The sequence below is a fragment of the Sphaeramia orbicularis genome, chromosome 15, assembly GCF_902148855.1.
Source record: "Sphaeramia orbicularis chromosome 15, fSphaOr1.1, whole genome shotgun sequence".
Taxonomy (NCBI): Eukaryota; Metazoa; Chordata; class Actinopteri; order Kurtiformes; family Apogonidae; genus Sphaeramia; species Sphaeramia orbicularis.
In genome coordinates, this window is record NC_043971.1 from 50,518,275 (window position 1) to 50,544,525 (window position 26,251).

Sequence of the window (26,251 nt, forward strand, 5' to 3'; positions counted from 1 at the left end):
GAAAATTCCACATACGTAAAAGTAAATATACCAAAACACGCTAAAATTTTAAAGTCTTTTTGATTGAATTTGATATATACTAAATCAGTGGAATTTATATTTAACAAAAAGCACAAACACTCTGACAATATATAGTTGTTTGTTTTTTTTTAAGTAGAATTAATTTACTCTTTTTTTAAAATTTCTTTATATTTTAAGTTACTATTTGTCTTTTCTTCTTTGTGTCTGTAAGCCTGTGCATTATGTTAATCTATTTGATTGATTTTCTTTTTTGAAATCTTGATGTTTGTTCCAAATTTCACTATGTTTTACATGCATGTATATTTTCAATAAAGTTGGAAAAAAAAAAGAAGGAATTCAAACAGGTTGTAGAAATCCACTGGATTTTTGTCCAAATGAATAGAAAGATAGTTTTGCAGCAGCTGGAGGGTTCAAACTGTCTGAACTATTAGGGTCCAAATACACAAGAAAACTAGAAGCACTCGGAGAGCGCAGACCTCCGCCAAGGCTGATCAGTGGCCCCCCCCGTGGGCCCCCCCACCCCCGATCACCACCAAAAATTTAATCATTTCTTCCTTATCCCATTTCCAACAAACCCTGAAAATTTCATCCAAATCTGTCCATAACTTTTTGAGTTATGTTGCACAATAACGGACAGACAAACAAACAAACAGACAGACAAACAAACAAACAAACCCTGGCAAAAACATAACCTCCTTGGCGGAGGTAATGAACCACAGACTAAGAAAAGAGGGTTTAGACAAATATGAACCCTTAAACACATGACAAATGTAAGATAATATATTTTTTTAAAGTACAACATGAACACTTGAAGACTTTAGAGAAATGCAGTGAAATTACATTATAGAGTGATTATTGGAAATGAGGTTGATTTTCAGATGAATAAAAAAAAACAAAAACAATCTATATTGTTTTTGCATTAACAGAGAAAAACAGGTACAAAATAGACACATTTTTGTCTGCAGCAAAAACATGAACTTGACTGGAATACCAGTCAACTCTGATCCGAACAGAAACTGAGGCTCCAGTGTCTGAACTTTCTGACAGAATCTCGACTTAACTTCATGTCATCGAGATGAGGAAGACAACACATGGAACCAGAGGAGAAGACAGGACAGTGAACGCATCTGTAGAAAAGATTTATTCAAAAATATCCAAAACACAAATACAACAAAAACCCACCAGTTATAAACACCAAAGATCACACTGCAGGAAAAAACTAAAGTAAACAATGGGACAAAAAAAACAAATGTAAAACAACCAACCAACCATAACAGAACCTAAAACTGAACACAGACACAAACACATGCAGAAAAACCAACCGACAGGATAATGAACAGAGGAAACAGCAGCTTCAGACCAGAGCTGTGATTTTAGACAGAAAGAAAATGATAAACATGACTTTGGAGATTCTGTTCGTAACACACTGTTACAGAAAACTGTGGTTTCACCTACATTCAGATTTAATTTACAGTAATCATCTGGTCATGGTTCTCTCTTTACCTCTGACTCCTCCCTCAGACTCATGACGGTTCGAATCCCTCACTGCCGTACAGCGGACGTTCTCACCCTGATCCTCGTCTGCAGGATCTGCCTCCAGGTTTTGTGTTGTTGATTTTCTGTTTAATAAAACCTGTCACTCCCTTCGCACCGTACGTCTGAGTCCATTCATTCACTGTCAGGACAAATCTTTATCTCTACGGCACTTTTAAAAACATACGGTTATAAAGTGCTTTGAAAGCAGATGCACCGATCACAGCAGGAAATGTGTTACAAGTTCCCAAATACTTCAAATAGTTAAAAAAAAAAAAAAAAAATCAAACACCCAATGCCAATAAAAGTAGATTAAAAGAAAAAAGGAAAGACAGAGATGACACCAAGTCACAAAAACAGCTAAAGCAGTCAAACAACTGCAGCGATACAAGAAATAAACATTTCTATATTATATTTGTAAAAGAAATATTTCACCATAGGTTTGTTTTCTCCATTATTTCAGTTTAAGTCACATTTGGACAAATGCAGATTTTTTTTCTTGTGTTTGTCTCATATTTCAAAGCTGTTGGACAAACGTTCACTGAATGGATCAACATGATCGAACACACTGTGAAGTTTACAGATACATTCTAGACTATATCTGTAGTTTATTAACAAGAAGTGTTGATTCTTATTGTCTGGGATCGAATGAGCATGTGTTCCTTTTTGTGCTGTTCGTACAGAGCTGGGTCAAAGGGCATCTGTCTACTCTGCTCCTTACACATGGAATATGTTGCTAAAAGACTGGAAAGGGACTGAACTGATCTCCTTTGAATGCTTTTAAATCCAAACTCAAAGTGCTAGAGAATAACTCAGTGACTTGCACTTGTTTTCATAGTTTGACTTCTCCTGTAAGTTCTTGTTTGTTGTGACTGTGTGTTGTATTTCATGCTGCCTCTTGGCCAGGACTCCCTTGGAAAAGACGTTCTTAATCTCAATGGCATCTTTTTTCCTGGTTAAATAAAAATAAACTAGAAAAGCACTCGAGAGCGCAGACCTCCACCAGGGCAGATCAGTGCGACCCCCTCCCAATCACCACCAAAATGTAATCATTTCTTCCTTGTGCCAGTATCCACATTTCCTGAAATTTTCATCCAAATCCGTCCATAACTTTTTGAGTTATCTTGCACACAGACAGACAGACAGACAGACAGACAGACAGACAAACCAACGCAAAAACAGAACCTCCTTGGCGGAGGTAAAAATAGACTATTTACTGCATGACCTCCATCAAACGTTTTCCTGAAAAATCAAACTAAACACCTCCACACGACACCTGGGACTGAAAAGGTGAACACCCCTAAGCTGCGGAATACTTTTCTCTCTTAACCTTTAAATATTGTGATTTGCTGTAAACTTTTCATTTCCTCCTCATACAGAACTCTGCCCCTCGTCTCCTCACCCACACCTGATCACATGATCACATCACCCCCGTCCTCCAACATCTCCACTGGCTCCCTGTCCTCACCCACAAAGCCCTCCATCACCAGCCCCCCCACCTACTTCAGCCCCATGCCCCCTCCCACACCCTCTGATCCTCCTCTGCTCACCTCGTCGCCTCACCGTTAAAAACCAGGCACCGAACCTGGGGGGTCAGAGCCTTTTCTATTGCTGCTCCAACCCTCTGGAACTCCCTCCCACCTCCCATCCGACACTGCTCCAACCTCAACACTTTTAAACCCCTTTTAAAAACTCATTTATTTAAGGTTACTTTTAATGTTTAATTTTAATGTGTAATTGTTTTATATTCATATACCTGTCGTCTGCACCTGCTTTTTATCTGTTTTAATGTGTCTTGTTTCTGTTTTTATCTACTGTATGTAAAGTGTCTTTGAGTTCCATATAAAGCCCTATACAAACTAGAAAAGCACTCGGAGAGCGCCAAGGCACATCAGCCAAGGCACCCCCCCCCCCCCATCACCACTAAAATGTAATCATTTGTTCCTTGTGCTACAATCAACATTTCCTGAAAATTTAATCCAAATCCATCCTTAACTTTTTGAGTTATCTTGCTAACAGACAAACAAACCCCGATGAAAACAGAACCTCCGCTGTTCCTTGGCGGAGGAAGTAAAATGCATTATTATTATTATTATTATTATTATTATTATTATTATTATTATTATTATTATTATTATTATTATTATATCCATTTAAATGAACCGAGGCGTTGATGAACCCAGTTAATGTGCATTTGTTTTCTCCATCTTCCTGTGGACGGCGTCTTTGAGGACGTTCAGCATCATCTCTTTGTTGCTGATGATGTTGTAATACGTCAGGTTGATCAAGAACTCGAAGTGCTTCTTGTCGTAGACCAGGTTCCTGGTTGTGTAATTGTCGCCGTACAGTCTGTCAGCTTTTCTCTCCTTTGGCGTTTTACGTTTCAAACCTGTAACGTCACAATGATGTCAGCAGATCAAGTGAATCAAGGAGAATGTTCTCATCTGAATGACTTTGTGTCCAGGAACACAAAATAAAAAACAGGGAAAAGTCAAACTGCCAACCCATTACTGAAGTTCGGACAGTAACCGCTGAGCTCCAAGTGGACAAACTACCCATTATTATTTCCAACAGGGTCCAGAAACATTCCAGACTCACCTGGTGCAAGGACATCTCTGAAGGTGACATTGACGAGTGGGAAATGGATGACGATAGGGGCTTCAGCCTGGTCCTCATCCTTAAAGACGTACGCCTCCTGCTCCGGCAGAGTTCCGTCCACGTTGGGGAAGGGGATTTCATGGGATTTACAGTAACTGGATGTGAGTTTCACCACCTGATGACACAACAGCCACATGAAACATACCCACAATGCATTTCAGTTTCATAGGTCAGCTCACAAAAAAGGTAAAACATGTCTACAGACTGTAAAAGTGATTTAAAACATTAAAGAGTATTTAAAAAAAAAAAAAACATGTCTACAGAAATAACTAGAAAAGCACTCGGAGAGCGCAGACCTCCAATATTTCCTGAAAATTTCATTTAAATCCATCCATAACTTTTTGAGTTTTCTTGTTAACAGACAAACAGACAGACAGACAAACCCCAATAAAACCAGAACCTCCGCAGGGGTGACTGCAGGACATAATGTTCGACATACTGTGTTCCGGATCAGGAGCCTGGAGGATGCTTTCAACCTCTGTCTCACTGACCGTGGACTAGACCATCCTCCAGGGAAAACGCTCTGATCTGATACCGACCCCGCATTTGTGCATGTATTTATTTGAGGGTGCACCGCTCCCACAAACAGATGGGCCAGTCTGTGTTTGGCTCCACCATGTCCTTAAAGACATTCTAACTCATCAACGCCATGATCCGGTTCGATGACCGGCTATGCCAACCGCTGTGTCGCAGCGCGGACAAACCGGGAGCCTTCAGAAAGGTGTGGACAGGTGGACAAGGGCAATTAACCAACAATTAATAATTTAATCAAGCAAATTCTGATTGACATCCCTAGTTCTGCAACACCTTTTGGCGGCATAGTGAATGGAAGTTACACCTCACAGCAAGAAGGTTCTAGGTCGGACTGAGAACCACACCTGGAACCTTCTGTGTGGAGGTTACCTGTTCTTTCTCTGCTCCTAGTGCTCCATTATGGTGCATTCCAAAGTGTTGGGAGGTGGGAACTTTCTGACATCCAACTGGGTAAAATGCATTGGAACGCCTGTCGAAGCCGGAGGTCCTAGTTGCAACGTAGGGCCAGATCAAAGTACCCCGACCCCACCGCGAACTACGATGTGACGTCAACACAACAATGGGGGCGCAGTGTGCAAGTTCACAATGAAAAAAAAAAACAAAAAACAAAAAACCTTCATGTTGTGTACTAATTAGCTTATCCGTCATTTGGCCTCTCACATCTCTTGTACATATGTGAGAACACCGTACTGTCGACAGTCAGAATGCCTCTTCAGTAACAAAGCAAACAGGAGCTTAGATCTGTGCTCTTCCATATTTGTTGTTTATATATGGTCTGTTTGGTCCGTTTGTTTGTTTTTTGTCTTCTTGTGCTGTATTTAAAGCTGCTGAACACTTGAATTTCCCTTGTGATAAATAAAGTATCTGTCTATCTATCTATCTATCTATCTATCTATCTATCTATCTATCTATCTATCTATCTATCTATCTATCTATCTATCTATCTATCTATCTATCTATCTATCAGCATCTTCAACATCTTGAATGCTTTGAGGTGGGATGTAGTTAACTCCAAGTCAGATATATTCTACCTCCCAGCACTTTGGAATGTAGCATTAAAACAGGTACATTAAGGGTTAAATCTCCTTGAACACGGTGCTGATGAAGACCTGCAGTTGGTCCCTGAACGCTGTCAACGGCAGGTCACCGATGCTATTGTGTGCTACGTGCTGATGCTAATGCTAATGCTGTGTGCACTATGGGTAAAATGTAGAGATTGAATTTCCCTACGGGGATAATGAGGCGAGTTCACCTTTAACCTTTTTCGACAGAGTGGAAGTGGGGACCATAGCACTAGACTGAGTGAGATCCAAGTATCAGACTATTTATATGACTCCACCCCCTATAAGGGTCCCCTGACAGGAAGGCAGAGTCCAGTCTGATGTTCCTCACCCTACCCTCAGTAATCAATCTCGTAGATAAAATAAAAGATTGACTGGTGGTGTTTAGTTTTATTTACCGCAAGTGGGTCTATGTCCCATGAGTAGCTGAGGACGATGATGAGGTCGGCCTTCCTCTCTGTCCGTAGAATCGGTGCACAGCCGATGTTGATGGCCAGACCAGCATCCACCAGTTGCAGGGTGGAGTCGCTGGGCGTCAGCTCGTTGGGGTAGGAGTCAGGGTGTCTCTCTTTACTCAGCCCTAATGCTTGACTCTCTGATCAGGAACCAATGAGGGACATGTCAACGGTGCTTTAAAGACTTGCAGATGTTTTACATACAGTATGAACGTAACAGTTCAATAATATCAGAGTAAAACTCATGAATGTGTTTGGATTGGATAGTGATTGACTTTTGGAATTATTTCACTGGAACTTTCTGACCAAGTGCATTTGAGGGAATTCAAAAAAATTGGACACTGTAGATATTTTCCAGTGTTTTTGTTCAAGCAAAACCAGCAATGATAAGGTACAGTTAACTGTTGTTAAAGAGACTATTCTTGATCCTCATTTTACTGAGGTTAAGCATAAAAAAAGAGTACAGAAGCAATTATAATAAGTCCAATTCATGAAATGTGAGAAGCAGCATACAAGACACTATCATCTCCTCCAGATGCAGTATGTACACCTTTGTATATGTAGTAGACTCAGATCTTTAAGATTTCATCCATTTAACAAGTAGAACTGATCATACTTAAAACACTTAAGATTGTAAAACTATGATTATGTTCTTATGATGTCATGTTTTATCTCTGCTTCCTGTTTTCTGATTCTGTCATCTCCTTTTACTAAGAGTCCATAGAGTTCACATTTATGGTGCTTTCATGTGCAGCTCATAAATTCTGGCTTCTACCTCCTAGAATGGTACTTTTTTTCTTGGAGAAGTTTGTCCTCCACGGTGGTTCCGTGGTAAACTTCCAGGCCTTTGTAGTATTGCTGCTACTACTGGCCCAGTATGCATCTCCACATTAAATCATCTGTTTCCAACTGACTCGGGCATCATCTTTTACCTTCCTCTTCTTCTATCAAATGTATTCACTGTTCCTATATACTATGCCAGGGGTGGCACACCGTGGTCCTGCAGAGTCAATATCCTGCATGTTTTAGATGTATCCCTCTTCCAACACACCTGATTCAAATGAAAAGCCTATCATCAAGCTCTGCAGAAGCCTGATAATGACCATCAGTTGTGCTGGAAGAGGGAAACATCTAAAACATGCAGGATAGTGACTCCAGGACCAGGGTTGGCCACCCCTGTACTCTATTATTAGTAAAAATGTTTGGCAGCACCCCCTAGTGTAGATGTGGTGTAATACATTTTGTGCTGAATTAATAACTCATGACTGACCAGGGCAGGAGCTCTAATGTTATGTGGAAGTTGACCCTCTGAGCTTCAGTGATTTAACAATAAGTGGAACTACGTTAGAGGATCAACCACTTCAGACAGACATGGACGTGTCTATAGAAGCAGATAAAGTTCAGTCCACGTGTGGATATAATGTCTATGTGACCTGTACTGTAATAATACCATTCACTGCTGCCACATTAACTCAGTTGAACTGATCGGTTTATTTCAGTTGGGTCATTGCTTACCTTTCCAAGCCAGAAATCTGGGGTCTTTGTCGTAGTTCTTGTGCATGAAGACACCGTGCATGTAGTTGTAAATTTCAGTGACGAGTGGACGTTTACAGAACAGACGATGCACAAATGCGGTCATTTTGGAGACTGAACGCTTGACTATTAGTCCTGAAGAAGAGGAGTCGATAAAAACAGAATGAACCATAAATTAAACATGACCCTGTGCAAAATTCACAAAGATAGTTCTTTTTCCTATTAGGGATGCAAATTATTGATTAATTCATTAATCATTAGTTGGTTGACCTTATCAATTAATGATTAATTGATAAGCGGCAATTTTCCTGAGAACCTGTATTTCTTTCTCAATACGGTCTATAAGAATAAAAGCTAAATATTGTTTATATACTTAATGAAAAAAACATGTCATGTTCCTTAATGATTGATTTATTGAACCATTGGATACAGTCTGTTTCCTGTGGAATTCACCTGTTGGTGTGGTGGTGTGGAATAGGGGGATACATGCGTGCGTTTTGTTTGTGGGTGGGTGGGTGCACAAGCGTGTTTCGTCAGTGGTGGTGGTGGGTTACTCGGCCACACGTGCGTGTTGGCTGGTAACCGTGCGCGTGCGTCCCTTTCCGTACCTACTTGTAATACTATAGGGGTACAGGGCGGTGCAGTCTGTGCCCCCGCAGAAGTGAAAGTGAAACTTTTCACTCATTTATCTTTTCCACCTCCTGAAGCTTTACAAACATACCTGTGGCCCAAATCAGGAGCCTGAAGGATGTTTTCAACTTCTGTCTCACTGACTGTGGACTAGACCAGCCTCCAGGGAAACGCTCCGATACTGACCCCACATTTGCACATGTATTTAGTCGGGGGTGCACCGCTCCCACAAACAGACGGGCTGGTCTGTGTTTGGTCCACCATGTCCATAAAGACATTCTAACTCATCAACGCCATAATCCGGTTCAATGACTGGCTATCCCAGCCACGGCGTCGCAGTGCGGATAAACCGGCAGCCTTCGGACTGGTGTGGACAGGTGGCCAAGGGCAATTAACCGACAATTAATAATTTAATCGAGCAAATTCTTACCGACAATTAATCGTTAGTCAATTAATTGTTTACATCCCTAATTCCTATATAGTTTTAGTGAAAAAACAAAAATATTGTTAAAAACTTTTACAGGATCCCTGCCACACGTATTTCATTACTTTTGTGGTCACATCTGAAGTTCTACCATGGACTCTGTGTGTCTGTGCATTGTAATACTTTGTTTGGATTGGTTCGTAAACACTGACAGGAAAAAGAAATGTTGACAATGAATACCTTTGTTACCAAAGGAGATCCCGGACAGGGGTATAGTGACTGAAAGGAAAACAAGTAGAGACAAAAACAAATACAACATGTTATAAATGATACCTGAAAAACTCAAAATAAATAAAAATAAAAAAGACTGAGAATGAGCTCCTACCTCTTCTCTGTAGAACTGCCCTGCGTGCCTGAACTGTTGAAGTCCCTGAAAGATTTGAGATAAAAATGTTCAGTTTCTTTTTTAGAATTTAGTTTTTTGGATTAAGAGGCAGTGTGCTGAGCTGTGCCAGGCTATTCTGGATGTCTAGAGCACACAGCGGTGTTCAGCCAGGTCATCAGGGAAGCAAGGACAAAAAAACACTGTCAGTCATTTAGCTCGATCTCACCAAAGCCTACCCAAGGGTCCATCACCAGCTAATTCATAGGGCACTGGAGCACTACTGAGTTCCAACAGAGGTAGTTGTGCTTATGATGTCTCATATGAACTCACTCAGGAGGAGATTCACTGTGGGAGACTGCACCACCAAACGGCAGAAGCTTGAGAAAAGGCATCATGGTGGGATGTGCACCATTTGTCATCCTGTTTGTCATTGCCATGAAGCTGCTACTTGAAGCAGGAGGAACGCAGTGCAGGGAATGAAACCAGACAACCGACCTGCAGAGAATCCATGGATGACATCACCATGATGACCCATCGATCCAGGGAACACCAAGCATCTTAAGCTCCTTGGAAAATATGGGTACCTGGGCCAGGATGCAGTTTAACCTGGAACATCTAAGGGCCTGATTTACTAAGATCGCAAATAACGGACGCAAATGTGCTTGTTCGCACTAAAATATGCACATGCTATTGATTTGCGTCTCAGGGGTGATCAACTCAGATTGCCTGCACAAATGACAACAGGTGCAAAGTGTTGGAGACTGCCCTAATTAAATAAGGATTTAGCATGTGCTACTGGTTGTCGTCATGGAGACAATACACTGTAAAAACTACTCTGGGATATCCCAGTACTCATAAATATTAAGTTGCTCTTTTTCCACTCAGAGGGGTGAATAGGTATTTCTCTGTTGTTGTTTATCAGCGGTGAATTGTGTTATTAGTGAAATAAATACCTTCTCTCTTTATATCGCTCTGCATGGTGAACGAAAACTTTTAAGTCTGTGGGCATGAGTGAAAACCCTCCACATCAGTGCTTAAATAGGCAGTTCAGGAGCCCAGTCACAACACTGTGGACAGCACTGTTTGTGTGTGTGTTGTGCAGCGCTAGAACCCGTCCTGTTCGGTCTGTGAGTGATTGACAGAGAGAGAGACAGACAGACAGACAGACAGACAGAGAGAGAGAGAGAGAGAAAGACAGAGAGATCTCTCTGGAGTCGGGTCCTGGCCTAATGTGACGTGCCACTGGTGGAACTGGGAGGGGGGGGCAGGTCCATAAAATGAGGGGCCATATGTTTCAAATCACTTTTTTTCTTCTGTCATTCCAAAAATGTTGATGTGATCAGAACAGATTCATTCTCTGCATTGCCTTTGGTTGTGCCTATGCCTCCTCCTCGCAACAACTACTGCAGCCAGTTTTTGCACAAAGCTGTGTCAGTTAAAACCTGCTTTTCAGAAACGCTAAATATAAACACAAAATCAGCCACCACAATCAGTTTCAGGTTTGGTAAATCACATTGCACGCGCTTAATAAATATTTGCATTTACTCCTCCCAATAATTCTGGCAGAAATGCCCATATATCATATTCATGAAGGCAAACATGCTAAATGGGTTGCACAAGCTATTTTGCCCATTTGAGAGGCGCAAACCTCGGTGCGCCCTGTTAGTAGATAAGCTTCAACGTGCTTTTGCGTGTGCAGTCAAGTTTGTGCACGTTTTTACACATGCAAACCTTTAGTAAATCAGGCCCTAAGAGTCTGTGCATCCTGAAAGGAAAGCTGTCCAACACCACTTTCAGTATACGAGAAGCTGCTATTCCACCTATCCAGGAGCAGGGGATTCAAGGCCTGGGAAATTACTATGACAGCACCCTAATAGACAAGGACAACCTTGACGACACCTCTGCACAACTCAACACCTGGCTCAACAGAATCAATGACAGCCAACTGCTCGGAAGACTCAAGGTGCGGTGCTTCCAGTATGGCATCATCCCTAGACTTCAGTGACCATTCCTGTCCTTATGTCTAAAGTGAAGACAATGGAGAAATCATGCAACAGGTTCATTCAAAGACGGCTTGGCATTCCACCATCCTTCAACTTGTTCACCCTGTACAGTAGGACCTCCATGCTCAGCTTACAGATATCTTCTGCAGCAGAGGAATACAAGGCCACAAAGGCAAGGGCTGTCAGCACATTGTTATTGTCTGAGGACCAGAACGTCAGAAAGAAATGAAAGTGGAGGACATAGAAGGAGGTAAGAGAGGCAGAAACATACTGGAGACACCAGGAGATCATTGGTGTGGTCTATCAAGGGCAACCAGGCCTTGGCAACTACAGCATCAAGAGCTGGAGCAGGGCCAACGCTAAAGGCACAGGGGAGCTTCCAGTACAGAGGGTCCGAGTGGCAGTAAAGGAAGACCCCATGTAAAAGCAACTGGGCTTTCCTCCCAGACACAATGGACACAGTGAGATAATGCACTAGAACACTCTCCACTGTGGAAAGAACTTTGGGAACCGGTCAGGGCAAGTTGACCTTTCTTGTTCGTGCCATGGCTGATCTTTTACCAACTCCAAACAACTTGAAGATCTGAGGAAAGGAGGAGAATCCATGCTGCAAGCAGTGCAGAACCCCCCTCTACACTAGAGGTAAGATCGGGCCTAAAAAATCCAGCCCGACCCGACCCAGGCCCGCGGGTGTTAAAGCCCGACCCAGCCCGAGCCCGACCAATTAACTTGATTTGCAGGCCCGAGCCCGAAGCAAACCCGAAATTTCATATTTTATTTGTGAGGACTCGGGAGGAGGAGGGGTGATTTATGATAACAAATTAAAGCCTGTCTTTTGTAATGAAATCTAAGTTAAACAAGACTGTATAAACATTTACATCTTTTATATTTCTGTGTCTGCAGAGGTTACATTAACCGACAATTTTCCATCATTGATGGATTTTTTTAAGAGTTGACGGGAAAAATTTAAGGCCGTCCGTCATTTTGACGGGTTGAAAATTGGGCCATAAACCACAGCAGCAGTACGTCCTTAAGAATCTAGCGCGGCACTTTAAGAGAGAGAGAGAGGCAGAGAGACAAAGAAGAACAATGACGGGTGGATAATAGACAGAGACAGGAAGAAGTTCTTTTAGTATACATTTTTATAAACATATATTTATTTTAAAAAAAGTCAGCGAGAGAGAAGCCCGGCCCGGCCCGGCCCGACCCGAACGTAATGATTGACATTTTAGGCCCGACCCGGCCCGAAATTCGGGTCGGGCCGGGCCGGGCTCGGACTCGGGCTTGGGCTTAAGATCTTACCTCTACTCTACACCCCCAGTTCTATTTTATCAGGATGCCCCAAGGCACTGGCTGATGGTCGATACAGATGGAGCCATGACAGAGTCCTGACAGAGATTGCCAAGTGGACTGATGTCCAGAGAGTTAAAGCCAACAAAGGGGCTCCTCTACCCACAGGCATCGGTTTCCAGAGGGAAGGGAACAAGGCTCTGAGAGCAAGTAAAACTGCAACGAACCTGTCATCCATTTTGCAGCAGGCTTCTGATTGGGAGATGCATGTGGACCTGAAGAAGAAGCTTATCTTCCACTCTCTGAATTAACGTGGTTCTTAATTGCTGAGGTCACTGTGCCCTGGGAGGACAAGCTAGCCAGTCAGTTTGAAGAGAGCCAAATACCAGGAGCTGATGGATAAAGCTCTTGCTAAGAAATGGCACGTGACTTTATTCCACACTGAAGTAGGCTACCATGGTTTTCACGCATCATTAGCACGCTATTTCTTACAAAACACTGGGCTCAATCCTGAACAGCTGAGACCAGCTCCAGGTGGTTATGGCTGACAAGAGACTGCAGCTTGGATTGGTTCCTCAACACTGACAGGAAGAAGAGAAAGGTTTACAACCAATATGGCACTTCACAACACAGGTCTGCGATACCACAGCAAAACTTGGGCAGGGGAATAACGACTCAAAGTAAAACAAGTAGAAACAAAAACAGTCCGTCATAAATCATGATACCTGCAAAACTCAAACAAATACATAAAAAAGAATGAAAATTTGCTCCAATCTTTGCTCTTTTCCTCTTCCTCAGATTCCTGAGATGTTGGAGTCTCTGAAAGATTTGAGATGAAAACTGTTCAGTTCCTTTAGAACTTTGATTTTGGATTAAAACACAGTTTCATCCTGTGTGTTGAAGAACACTGACTGGACTGCTAAAAATAAAATGGGTGTACAACCAGCACACTGTGTGCTATAACAAATTTACCCATGTGTGAAAACACCAGAAGTACAAAAATAATACAGAGGTAAAAAGTATACATGACTCAGCACCTTTCTGTGGTAATCTCTTGAGGTAAATGGATGATAAGTGCATGCAGGGATTTTTTGAGGTACAGAAGACAATGGACCCATTGGCTGATGGGTATCTTAGTAAACATTACCTTCACTGTCATCTTCTGATTTGGAAGACTTCGATCGAGGACCAATCACAAAATCCAACAACTCACTCACACTGAGAGAAAATGCACTGCTCCACATCCCTGAAAGGTTGAAACAGGATGACGCATTTTAATAAAACATTAAATGATTCTGTAACCATGTGAATTTGGAAAAATGAATAATTCTGACCGATCAGATAGGGGATGCGGAGTTCTGGGAGTTTCTTAATACGGTGACCAAGAAAGAAGTGACTTCCAAAGTCTTCAGTTCGGACAAAGGCACCGTATTTCAGGAGTCCGACCTCATAGGGGGTGAACTCACACCACTCTGAAAACAACATGCATCGCAAAATCACTCCACTCTTTATAAATGCATGTTTTTATTCCAATTGACAACTCATAAACAGCTGAACTACTGGAATGTATGCTCATAAAAGAATGAAGAAAAACAGGTTGTTTACCAGATTCAGATCTCTGTTCCCCCTCCATTACGTCCTCTTTCTTATTGACGGCAGTGTATATTGGTAAAGGATTTTGACCTTCAGCCACTGCTTCCTTCTGGTCAGACAGTTTGTAGGTTGTTTCCTGTTATTTCAGACACATATCAAATAAAATGAGTCAGTGTTCCACGTTTCAGTGAAACCTACTGAATTCAGTCTGAATACTGATGAATCCCAGAAAACTAAAAGTGCTCTTATAAGTGGTTGGAGAATGAAGTTACATATGAATTCAATTCAATTCAATTAAATTTTATTTGTATAGCCCAATATCACAACAAGGTTATCTCAAAGGGCTTCACAGAGTCAGTGAACCAGTGAATGAGTCCAAGAGTCATTTTACAAACACAGATGATGCTGAACAACTTCTCACCTTCCCGAAGATGAGATGTTCGATGATCAGGCCCGACAGGTCACTGAATGACTGCAAGTACCCAGCTTTCCTTTTCTCTTCCATTTGTTCAACATAATACTTAGTCTTCTCTTCAGAGAAGGCACTTGAGAGTTTCTTTGTCATCTGTACTTTTTCTTCATTAATGACCTTCTCTAAGTTCTGCTTTGACCAGTTTGGGTCTCTGTACAGAGAAGACATAGTCCTGTAAACATGAGAAATAAGGTTAAGGTAAAGCAACCCCATTAGTCATTATATGTTAATATGTAAGATTTGGACATTCAACTAAATTTCTATCAAGTCTCAAGTCAAGCCACTTTTACACAGAGATTCCACAGCCAAGCCAAAGGAGTAACAGAGGTGAGACAGGCTGGACTTCTACACAGTGGACCTGCATTCCCCAGTCAAAGGGACGGTGATGAAGCACAGCGTATAGTGTGCATATGGAGACACTGGCATGGATTCTGTGGCAGCCATCCCAGGTGCCATGGCTACATGCCACGGGTCCTGTGGCTTCATCCCATGGGTGACAATGGCATGTAGCCGCAGAATCCATGCCCGTGCCTCCATATGCGCCCGCTGTTTCTCAGGCATGGGGGTCGCTGTCATCAAAACATCATACCTTAGTTGCGGAAAAAGAGGTGTTCCTTTTACATAGCGTTCCAGAATCATGATTCCACCTTTATCACGGCTCTGTTTTTACCTCAAGAGGCGTTACAAAACCATGATAAAGGTGGGACCAAATGATCCACCATTTCGTTTACGCAGATGTTGTTCTGGAATAAAGGCAAAATATTCCCGTAACAGAAGTGCTGTGGAAAAGGGGCTAATGTCACTGTTGTCTGTGATAATGGCCTGTTTCCATATAGGGCACATGGTCCTTTAACTCCCTCCTGATTTCTTCAGTGTTTGTCTTCTTATTCTCCTCAGCAGTAACATGATCCTCAAACTTTTTTAGTTTTTTAAATCTTCAGAGTGTACCGCTAGTGGGATCTAAAGTATATAGTTCACTCACCAGGTGGATCCAGAAACTCCAGTGATGTAACTGACAGTATCGAGGACTCCCATGTCCTGAAGCCCCTTTAAACCGCCGAGCAGACCTGTCATGGCCCTGGCTCCTCCTCCTGAAGCCACCACAGCTATAGTCGGGACCTGAACAAAGGTAAAACCCTGTTACGATACACGTTTCTTTAGGTGCAGCGCATTGTGGTTGACGGTTAGATCCAGCTCAGACTGAAGCGACAACATGAAACTGTCTATATCCTGTAAGTGAATGTTGATGAACAGACGCTGCCCCATTTGCACATCCATCATTCACGTCTCCTTTATCTGTAAAATAAGCCACTAATGACCTGAAAATGACAATTCACAGCCTGATTAGCCTCAGCATTATTGTCACAACTGGAGATCTCACTGAGAAAAAGGCCTCATCAACAAGAGCAGAGAAGCAAAGACCATACTTTAAAATGTTAATGGGTTATTAAACTACCTCATGTTTTTAACATGAATGTGTCTGAAACCATTCTAAACGGTGTTCTTTTAATGTGGTTACACCATTTATTTAACAAAGATATGAAACCACCTAACTTACAATAATGAGTAACTTAAAAACACTAGAGCAACCGTGTCTTACCTTAGGGGTTCTGTTAATAAAATTAACATGATATTGTGAAAAAAGCTCCTCTAATTCTTTCTGTGACTTTTTTTTTTTTTTGTACTATTTCCTTTGGACCATTATTCTGACTACACTGAAAATGCCAGTCATACAAAGTACTAAAAATTGCCAGATGTATCAATAGTAACTAACGGGGTGGGGCTTAGTGAAGGTACAACTCCACATCAGCTGGACACCACATTAAGTTATGAACCCTCAAAAATGTCTTTGTCCCATTAATCTCACCTGATCAGGTTTAAGTGGACACTCGAGACCTAGAAGTTTCTGTAGAGATTGTGCCACCACAACTTTCCTCTTCTTCAGAAACTCTTTCTCTTCATGCGGAATATCAAACTCCATGCGAACATCGAGTTCTTCCTCCTCACTAGATTTGAAAAGTAAACGGTGAACATATTTACAACATACAAATACATGAAGATGTGTGTCTTCCAGTGTAAGATGCGTCTCACCGTTCATTTGTTTCCAGGTCTAGATCGACCATGTCCTGTGAAGGTAATTTAAGAATTTATTATATTTACTCCTGGTGAGTATAAACAGTACTAAACCTTTGCGTAAGAATTTGGTGAGAAAGGTTCAATATAAATAAAGCCGAGTTGCGGTATTTGCCAACAGTCCTACAAACTGAGGTCTTACCTTTCCAATTTTGAGGGAAACCTTCTCCTTCTGATTTCCAGAAAGTGGATCCAGCTGAATGGACGCCAACGTCTTAGTAACGTGAGTGTCTGATTCATCTCTCTTAGCCTGAAATGCACAGCAATAAAACACCATTTTACAAAACAGATAAATCCAAGAGTCCACGGTTTATATTTATTAAGACGTAAACCATGTAATTATTAAGATGTAACATATGTTGGAGAGGAAGGAATTTTATTTTATTACCAGGGATTTCACTGAATGCCACAACATAGCTCCAATGTGTTTGACTAAAACCTGCAGAAACAATGATACAAAGTCAGTGAAAATTTATTCAAGAACAATAGAATGAAAAAATATTGCCTCATTATTCAAAAATGGGTGGGAATACAGAAACCAAAAAAGTCTTAATTTGCTCTTAAACAGAAATGTTCACCCAGTAGTTTGGTTCTTTCCACAACTTGTATCCAAGCCGTATCAGGGAAACCTGGGGAGGGGAAAATAAAATAAATAAATAATCAATCAATCAATCAATAAAAATAAAATTCAGACAATAGTCACTAAGAGTAGCCACTCTTAGCCACAAAGAGTAATCTCAATAACCATTTGTCACTCTTAGTACACTTGAGTTCTTCTAAATCGTTGAGATACATAGTCTTAAAGTCAAAACAAATGTTAAACTTAAAAACTGCCTCCAAGAGGCCATGGACACATCTCCAAAATGGAGCCACCGAGGGACAGTCCCAGAAGATATGGAAGTGGTTTGCCACCGCACTTCCACAGGACCTCCAACATGCAGATTGGTCAGAGTATTTAGCTTTCTGTGCTGGGGTACAAAAGAAACAAGTCAAGTTCTTCCAGCTGTATTCCCTCCAGGAGGGGGAGCTTGTTGTTGTCCATTGTTGTCTGTAGATTCTGTCCCATTCATCCACTGTTATTGTGAAGTTGCCCTCTGATTCCCATCTCATTTTAATGTCCAGAGTATGGTCTCCCTTTATATTCTGGAGAGCTCGGTAAAGTCTAGAAATTATCTTTTGGTAGGTACCATCGTTATAAGCTTTTTGGAAAACATCCAGAATTTCATCACCAATCATCGTATGATCCTTAATTTTTTTTTTTTTCTAATAAAGTCTATGATCTGTAGATACCTAAAATGGTCCTGATTTTGTAGATTATAATTATCCTTAAGGTTCTGGAAGGTTAACATTGTACATTTTCTTAAGAGTGTAGAGTACGTTGTAAGACCATTTGCAGTCCAACCTCTGAACCTCAAATCATATTTACTGGGTAAGAATTCCGGGTCATAGTCAAACCACTTTAAAATTTGAGTCCTCCCTTCCATTTGATATTTTTTAATTAGTCCCTTCCATGTCTTTAATGAGCTCATTATATATGGGTTATCGGAGTCCGTCAGATGGGTGCTTAATGAGGGGTCACCTATTAATGTATTAATTGGTAGTCCCTTCCCCATTGTGCTCTCTATCTCTTTCCATCTAGATCTGTAATTGGGCTTGCACCAGCCAATCAATGGTCTCAGTTGAGCAGCTCTGTAATAGTCCACTAAGCATGGAAGGGCCAACCCCCCTCTCTCTTTAGCTAGTTGTAAGAGTTTATATCTTACTCTTGGCTTTTTTCCAGCCCAAATAAATCGTGAAATAATTTTGTCCCACTCTGAAAAGTTGTGTTCTGGTTTTTCTATGGGAACCAACTGAAATAGATACAGAAGTCTTGGTAAGACATTCATTCTAATTGAGTAGATGCGTGAACTTATATTTAGACAGGGGATTAAATTCCATCTGTTAATGTCGAAAATAATTTCCTTTCTCAGAGGGCCGTAGTTCATTTCTTCTAATTTAGTTCATCAGTTGGCAAAATGATTCCCAAATATTTGACTCATTTTTTGTCCCAGTCTAATTGATATTTTAAACGAAGATACTGGGGGGGGGGGGGGGGTTGTAATGAATATTAATGACCTGGGTTTTTTGTTCATTTAGTTTATAGCCTGAGTACGACCTGAATTCCCTCAGTACAGACATCAGCTCAGGTGGTGAATTTGTTGGGCATCGTCCGCAAACAAAGCCAGCTTCTGTTCTCCCGCTGCCATTTTTATACCTTTGATCATGTTGTTCTGTCTAATCCACTGTCCCAGTGGTTCAATAAAAATTGCAAATAAAAGTGGACTTAATGGGCAACTCTGTCTTGTAGATCTCTCGAGCCCAAATGAGCCAGTTAGCTCACCGTTTATTTTCAATTTTGCCAGTGGCTTATTATATAAAGCCTCTATTGTCTTGATAATTACCTTGCCGAATCCAAAATTTTCCATAGCTTTAAATAAGAATTTCCATCTGACTGAATCAAAGGCTTTTTGCATCTAAGCTAATCAACATAGCCAGTATTTTATTTAGGTTTACGTGTCTGATAATATGTAAAGATCTTCTAATGTTATCATGTGTCTGATGAGATGAGATAAATCCTTTTTGATCCAAATTGATCATTTCAGGCAAAAAATTTTCAAGTCTTTCAGCAATAATCGAAGTAAATAATTTATAATCAAGGTTCAAAACACTAATTGGGCTATAATTTGTAAAATCTAGTTTATCCTTGCCACCCTTAGATATTACTGATATAATTGCTTCGTTCCATGACTCAGGAATTTCCCCCTTTGTCAAAACCCAATTGAATGTTTTTAGCAAAATAGGCATCAGAGCATCTTTTAGATTTTTGTACCACTCTGCAGTAAATCCATCAGCTCCTGGGGACTTATTGTTTTTTAACCTATTTACAGCTGATAGAATTTCCTCTTTTGTTATTTGTGAAATTAGTCTTTTATTTTGGTCTTCAGTAAGGGTTGGTAATTTTAATGATTCGAATAATGTCTCCATTTTCTGGTCATTATCGACATGAGGTTGCAAATATAGATTTTCAAAATATTTCTTAAAGCATTCTTTAATGTCTTCCATTTTATGGTAAATTTCCTTAGATTCAAGGTCTCTTATGTTATATATTGTGTTATCTGCCTGTTGTTTTCGTAATTTATAGGACGAAACTAGTATTTCAAACTTAGAGTGTACAGGTGCGGCAGTAGTAGTGAGGCTGAAGGGCCATCTTTCAGATGTTTTTCATGTGTCCACACAAATTATATGGAATAAAAAGGTGGATTCCAAATCACATGACCTGCTCCACATGATGTCATTTCCTCCTGAAGAAAACACTGGCAAGACTCCAACGTATGTTTTTTCTTCTCTTTCTTAGTTATTGAATATTAAAAAAAAGTGTGAGTCAAGTGTGTATTTATGACACTCTTATGTCAACAGTGTTACTACAATATCTTTATACATAACTTTCAATTTTACTCAGTTGTATATATGATATTTAGAAGAATCTTTCTGTTAAAATGCCATGTGGTGTTATGGTTATGTTAATTTTAGGCCTGAAAATAACAAAAATGTCAACTATGTTACCCTGTAAAGACACTGAGAGAGACAAAGAAATGTTTACCACGACTGTGAGAGACATCCTCACTGGGGGTCCAAGGAAGCGGAGGAAAACCTGAAGATAAAGTAATAATTAATTAACAGGACTTAAATATGAAAATCTATGAAAATATAAAGAAAAATCAAATACAAAACACCAAGTGGAATCCCACTGGGAAACCTGTAACTGTAAAGTGTAAAATCAAACGTGGAGTGAGGAAACCAAAACCTGTCTGGATTTGTTCTTAAACGTGGAGATAAGGAGGAATGTTTACCACATATTTGAAACCGTTCCAAAAACCAGCTAGACTGTATTGTCCTCGAAACTGGGAAAACAAAACAGTAAAAAGTCACTACACAAGACTTTTCTTCCACAATAAATGTGTATGTTTCACACAACTATACAAAAAAGAGAATCTATAACTGTGATATGTTCTCATGTGAAAGCTGTATTCATACAGGGAGTAAGGAAACCAAACATGCCCTCATTTGCTCCCAAACATTAAATGAGAAACAAAAATGTTTACCAGATTTATGAGAAACCTCCACAAAGCGAGTGCAGGGCACATAAGCTGTAAATAAGACAATGGGACAAAGTCAATAATAAAGTAGGGTTAAGGGTTAGGGTAACCCCACCCCAAGAACTAGGCTTGATCAAAAATCAGTTAACAACGTCAAGAAGTTTCATAGGAATGAAATCAATGTTTGCTTTCCAGTCAAACAACCTTCAGAACAGACCCTTCATTTATAGTCCATATTTATACCTGTACTGTGAAGTTCCTTTTACTGTTGAAAATTAGGAAATTTGACTTAATTACAGAGAATTTATTACTATTAAACCAATCACAACTTCCTCAGAGCCTTTTCAGCTTCATTTATTGGACTACAGAGTTTTTTGTTCGTTAACACCTTATCTGTAAGATCTATTAATAATGTAAATAGAAAGTCATTTGATAATGCAGTCGATCCATTTATATGAATTAGGAATAACTGCCGAAGAATTGAGCCTCAAGGGACAAATGTTAGACAAAAGCTTTACAACACTGATTCCTTTAACATTTATACACTAGGAGTAAAGTAACTGAAATGTGTAGGACGTAGAAAGAGAAGGAGGAATGTTTACCACACATTTGAAACCGTTCCAAAAACCAGCTAGACTGGATTGTCCTCGAAACTGGGAAAACAAAACAGTACAAAGTCACTACACAAGACTTTTCTTCCACAGTAAATGTGTATGTTTCACACAACTATACAAAAAAGAGAATCTATAACTGTGATATGTTCTCATGTGAAAGCTGTATTCATACAGGGAGTAAGGAAACCAAAACATGCCCTCATTTGCTCCCAAACATTAAATGAGAAACAAAAATGTTTACCAGATTTATGAGAAACCTCCACAAAGCGAGTGCAGGGCACATAAGCTGTAAATAAGACAATGGGACAAAGTCAGTAATAAAGTAGGGTTAAGGGTTAGGGTAACCCCACCCCAAGAACTAGGCTTGATCAAAAATCAGTTAACAACGTCAAGAAGTTTCACAGGAATGAAATCAGTGTTTGCTTTCCAGTCAAACAACCTTCAGAACAGACCCTTCATTTATAGTCCATATTTATACCTGTACTGTGAAGTTCCTTTTACTGTTGAAAATTAGGAAATTTGACTTAATTACAGAGAATTTATTACTATTAAACCAATCACAACTTCCTCAGAGCCTTTTCAGCTTCATTTATTGGACGACAGAGTTTTTTGTTCGTTAACACCTTATCTGTAAGATCTATTAATAATGTAAATAGAAAGTCATTTGATAATGCAGTCGATCCATTTATATGAATTAGGAATAACTGCCGAAGAATTGAGCCTCAAGGGACAAATGTTAGACAAAAGCTTTACAACACTGATTCCTTCAACATTTATACACTAGGAGTAAAGTAACTGAAATGTGTAGGACGTAGAAAGAGAAGGAGGAATGTTTACCACACATTTGAGAAGAATCCAAACCACAACTGTAATGAACAACTGGGAAAATAAGAACACTACAGTCAGTCTATCAATAACATGAAAGACAATCAACATACTGTACATGGCATCAAGTTTTAGAGGAATCATCTGAAATACTTGCACAACCCAACAAACAGGGGAGCATCACTGATCTAATGCTGTTAGCTTTAGTGAAACAGCAAATGGATGGAATTATAAGAGTGAAACCTGTGGTGTCTGGGAAGGAATCATCTAATTCTTACTGATTCAGTCATCACTCCAAACACAGTTAGGTAGCTAAGTTTACGGTTTGGTTTACGCCAATGCTAGGAGCAGACAGAATGCTGCTCCCTGCCTGAGTTGTCATTATTTCACTTGAACCATCGACCTCGTGCTTCACAGAAAAATCCAAGCAACATAATTTGATCTGAAACTATTATTTAAGGGCAGTTCTTCCAAACGGTCACATTATCTCCAATTTGGAAATATATAAATAACTTTTAATCCTGTAAAAGCTTCTTTTTTTTTTAACTTACATTCTGTTGCATCTTAAATTCCACACTATAAATACGCTAGTGTGTTCTTTAGAAACTGAGAGTTTTGTTAGAATTAGATTTTTTTTTTTTTTTTAAGTTGGATTTGCAATGTTTCGTATTCCAACCCCGTTATTCTGTGCATTGCATCGTCAGATTCTTGATATTAATACCTTGTTTGGATTTGTCCCTAAACAATGACAAATAAAAGAGAAAGGTTTACCACGCCTCTGACCGTCCACTTCACAGGTCTGAGATACCAGCGCAGAACCTGAAAAAATACAAACATGTGATTGTCAGTATGTAGGACCAATAGGATGAGGAATTCTCTGGTTCCGGCAGCCATTGTTCTGCTGAATAATTCTTTGTAATGTTGGTGCTATTGTCTTTAATGGACTATTTATTGTATTTATTGTTGGTTTATTGTCCGTGTGATACTGCTGGCTGTAGAACAAACTGCCCCTCGGGGGAGAATAAAGTTTACCTTCACCTTCACCTTGAAAAAAACTACATTTTCTTACAGACTTCCTAACCTCCTTAATTTTATTTCTAATGTGTGTTACACAGTCCTACATAAGTCAATCCCCATGGGCTCCTCAAACCTGATGATGGGATTCTTTACTCTGAAAATACAGTTTTTCAGGTTTAGACAGTTTCCGTGAACCCTATGTTTGGGATCTGTTTTGTAAAAGACTGGTTTATATTCATATGCACCTAGGTATGTAACGATTACCGGTATAACGATAAACTGCAGTAAAATTCCAGACAATTAGTATAACCATTTAAATTCTAATGATCATTTTAACTGTGTTTGATTACCGCACTTTGAAAACTCATGGTACTGCACATTTCCTGGACAAGCAGCAGCACTCCAGGCTCTATCTATCTATCTATCTATCTATCTATCTATCTATCTATCTATCTATCTATCTATGAAAAAGAAACTCAAACAACTCAAACTTGATCTGGAAAATGGTCAAACAGTGTCCATAAGGTTCCATCTTTAATGCACATTTGTATATTTGATTGTTTACATGTTAATATTTTAATGTTTCTGCTAACAGAAAGTACATTGCGGCTATTTAATTTTCTTTCTTTCTTTCTTTTTTTCTTTCTTTCTTTCTTTCTTTCTTTCTTTCTTTCTTTTTCAAAATACAAGTTGGTTAAATTATTTCAGTGTGTGTATAAGTACTTTTTGAACATTTTCAGCACAACTTCAACAGTGTCGCAATAATAATGATAACCGTGATAATTTTGGTCACAATAACCGTGATATGAAATTTTCATATCGTTACATCCCTATATGCACCTGATGACCTGCAGCAGTTTAAATGTAGAAGCCATCCTGTAAGGTGGTTAGTTTGTGTGTGAGATGATAAGTGGAGGTGACACAGTTTTTTACATATGTATGTCAACCAAAGGAATGTGGGTAAAATCATTAGGTATGAAATCCAGTTCCAGATGATGGACTGGAAGGAGGCCAGGGGATTTTGGAGACCCAAGTCATCAGGTATAAAAGGACAAAGACAACAAAGATTCATGGAGAACTTTGCTGCGTGTCTCCCAGCGCTGTTTGAATAAAGACTGACCAACGGAAGATTAATGAGTCAGTGTCTTTTGTTTAGAATATCCAGAAGTCCATCCTATCACATCCAGTCCAGTGACTTTACAGATGGTGTCATTTTCAATGATACTTTTAACTGAGTTTGTGAGTGTGATTGTTCTCAGTCAGTGAATTATGATCTAAATGTTTAATATAAGCACATCCACATTAAATCATGCTGAAAAATATCCCATCGAAGGAATAAAGACTAAAAAAGGCAATAAATCATTACATCCAGAGGCCTTTTGCTCCATGTCCTTTAATTTTTGGAAAACAAAAATGACCTGAGGAGTTTAAACATGAATTCTCATTCGTAAACTCATGAGTCAACAGCAGGTGGACCACTATTGTTGTTTAAGAATCTAAGCTTTTCCTACCTCACAAAATGAGGAAATCAGACCGATATATTTTGTTAATATTATCAACAGGGGCAAAAAAGCCATAACTTGAAAATGGATGTGCAAAGATCCCCCAACACTCCTGTACTGGACACATGTTGTGAATGAAATTTATGACATAGAAAGGCCAACTTTCTCATTAAGACTCATTACTGACAAATGTAAAAAAAAATATTGGGAAAAATGGGATGTTTCTGTTAATCACAGAAATCCTTGAACCTGTATAATCTTATACTTAAGTACGTTTATTTTGACTTTTTTGCTTAATTTGTCCTGAGCTTGTCTGAGTTTTATTCATCTAAAGGTTGAGCCTAGATGCTGTAACTGTTGTGGCCTGTTTTTGTTTATTTGTTTGTTCTGTATACTGTAAAATTTGTATATGAAAATAAAGCACATATATTGAGAAAAAAAAAAAAAAATCTGCACTTTCCTTCCAACACTAACACCACAACTACTCAACCCCTCAGATTAAAAATGCTTAAGCATTATGTCTGACTGTCATTAACCTGATTTTAGAGTCGGTCTTGGGTTAAATGTCCATACAGACCTTCCTTAGACTCTTACGACGTTCTTGGACTTCCAGGTCTGTCTCCAAGTTTCTGTTGATGTAGAAACGCAGTTTTTGAGGTTCCTTTAAACGCAGTGTCTGAGACTCCTGATAGGATCCATTTATGTTCAGCAACTTGTCTTTAACATCTAGAGACAAAAAAAGAAAATGTGCAAGAGAATACTAAGAACATATTGAACTCCAAAAACACCTGAGATCATGTTAACAGCTTATAAACAGGACGTAATGTGACTAAACATCCAGTTCATTTAGATCATCTGAACCTGTCCCATCACTAACTATACAGTAATATATATTAATAATATATTACTACATAATTACTGTAGTAGTCACACAAAAATTCTGAGCATATTAAAATGATCTCAATAACCATGTTCACTCCAGTAAATGAACAGCAGAAACCATCATCATTCAGCTCATTTCAAGACGCCTGCACCCTGCTGGTGAAAAAGTGAAATACAACCTAGTTTTCTGACATAACACAATAACACATTCTATTGCACGGCCATATACAGTCACAGAAAAAAAAATTAGACCACCACTTGATTTCTTCAGTTCTTGTTCATTTTAATGCCTGGTCCAACTACAGGTACATTTGTTTGGACAAATATAATAATAATATAATATAATATAATATAATATAATATAATATAATATAATACCAACTAAAATAGCTCATAGTAGTTTAATTTCAGAGCTGATATCTATCCATTTAACATGTTTTCTTGATAATAACCAAAATCACTTCAGTTCTTACATCAAAATCTATGGCATTGTACTGTCAAAAACAGTGTTTTTAGACATTCCATGTTTTCTTTTCTGTCTAAGCCAAAA

The 26,251-nt window shown here is 39.5% G+C and overlaps 1 protein-coding gene across 3 annotated transcripts in view; it reads right to left on the bottom strand.

The window, feature by feature from the left end:
• Positions 1–3,563: 3,563 nt before the first annotated feature.
• The window catches only part of LOC115434046 (cytosolic phospholipase A2 zeta-like), a 30,309-nt gene continuing 7,621 nt past the window's right edge, over positions 3,564–26,251 (bottom strand). The window contains exons 9-32 of one of the 3 annotated variants that reach the window (XM_030155703.1): positions 25,397–25,545; positions 23,072–23,119; positions 22,313–22,354; positions 21,717–21,761; positions 21,464–21,514; positions 20,868–20,912; positions 20,616–20,666; positions 20,366–20,416; positions 17,304–17,354; positions 17,114–17,164; positions 16,868–16,975; positions 16,684–16,718; positions 16,460–16,598; positions 15,575–15,711; positions 14,542–14,764; positions 14,133–14,256; positions 13,862–13,999; positions 13,675–13,773; positions 9,235–9,279; positions 9,090–9,128; positions 7,778–7,930; positions 6,206–6,402; positions 4,153–4,327; positions 3,564–3,943 (exon numbers count right to left, since the gene is read on the bottom strand). In XM_030155703.1, coding sequence (XP_030011563.1) covers positions 3,738–3,943; positions 4,153–4,327; positions 6,206–6,402; positions 7,778–7,930; positions 9,090–9,128; positions 9,235–9,279; positions 13,675–13,773; positions 13,862–13,999; positions 14,133–14,256; positions 14,542–14,764; positions 15,575–15,711; positions 16,460–16,598; positions 16,684–16,718; positions 16,868–16,975; positions 17,114–17,164; positions 17,304–17,354; positions 20,366–20,416; positions 20,616–20,666; positions 20,868–20,912; positions 21,464–21,514; positions 21,717–21,761; positions 22,313–22,354; positions 23,072–23,119; positions 25,397–25,545 — 2,402 coding nt within the window. In that variant the 3' untranslated portion in view covers positions 3,564–3,737. The remainder of the gene's footprint in view (positions 3,944–4,152; positions 4,328–6,205; positions 6,403–7,777; positions 7,931–9,089; positions 9,129–9,234; positions 9,280–13,674; positions 13,774–13,861; positions 14,000–14,132; positions 14,257–14,541; positions 14,765–15,574; positions 15,712–16,459; positions 16,599–16,683; positions 16,719–16,867; positions 16,976–17,113; positions 17,165–17,303; positions 17,355–20,365; positions 20,417–20,615; positions 20,667–20,867; positions 20,913–21,463; positions 21,515–21,716; positions 21,762–22,312; positions 22,355–23,071; positions 23,120–25,396; positions 25,546–26,251) is intronic. The other 2 variants (XM_030155704.1, XM_030155705.1) reach the window with 2 other exon arrangements.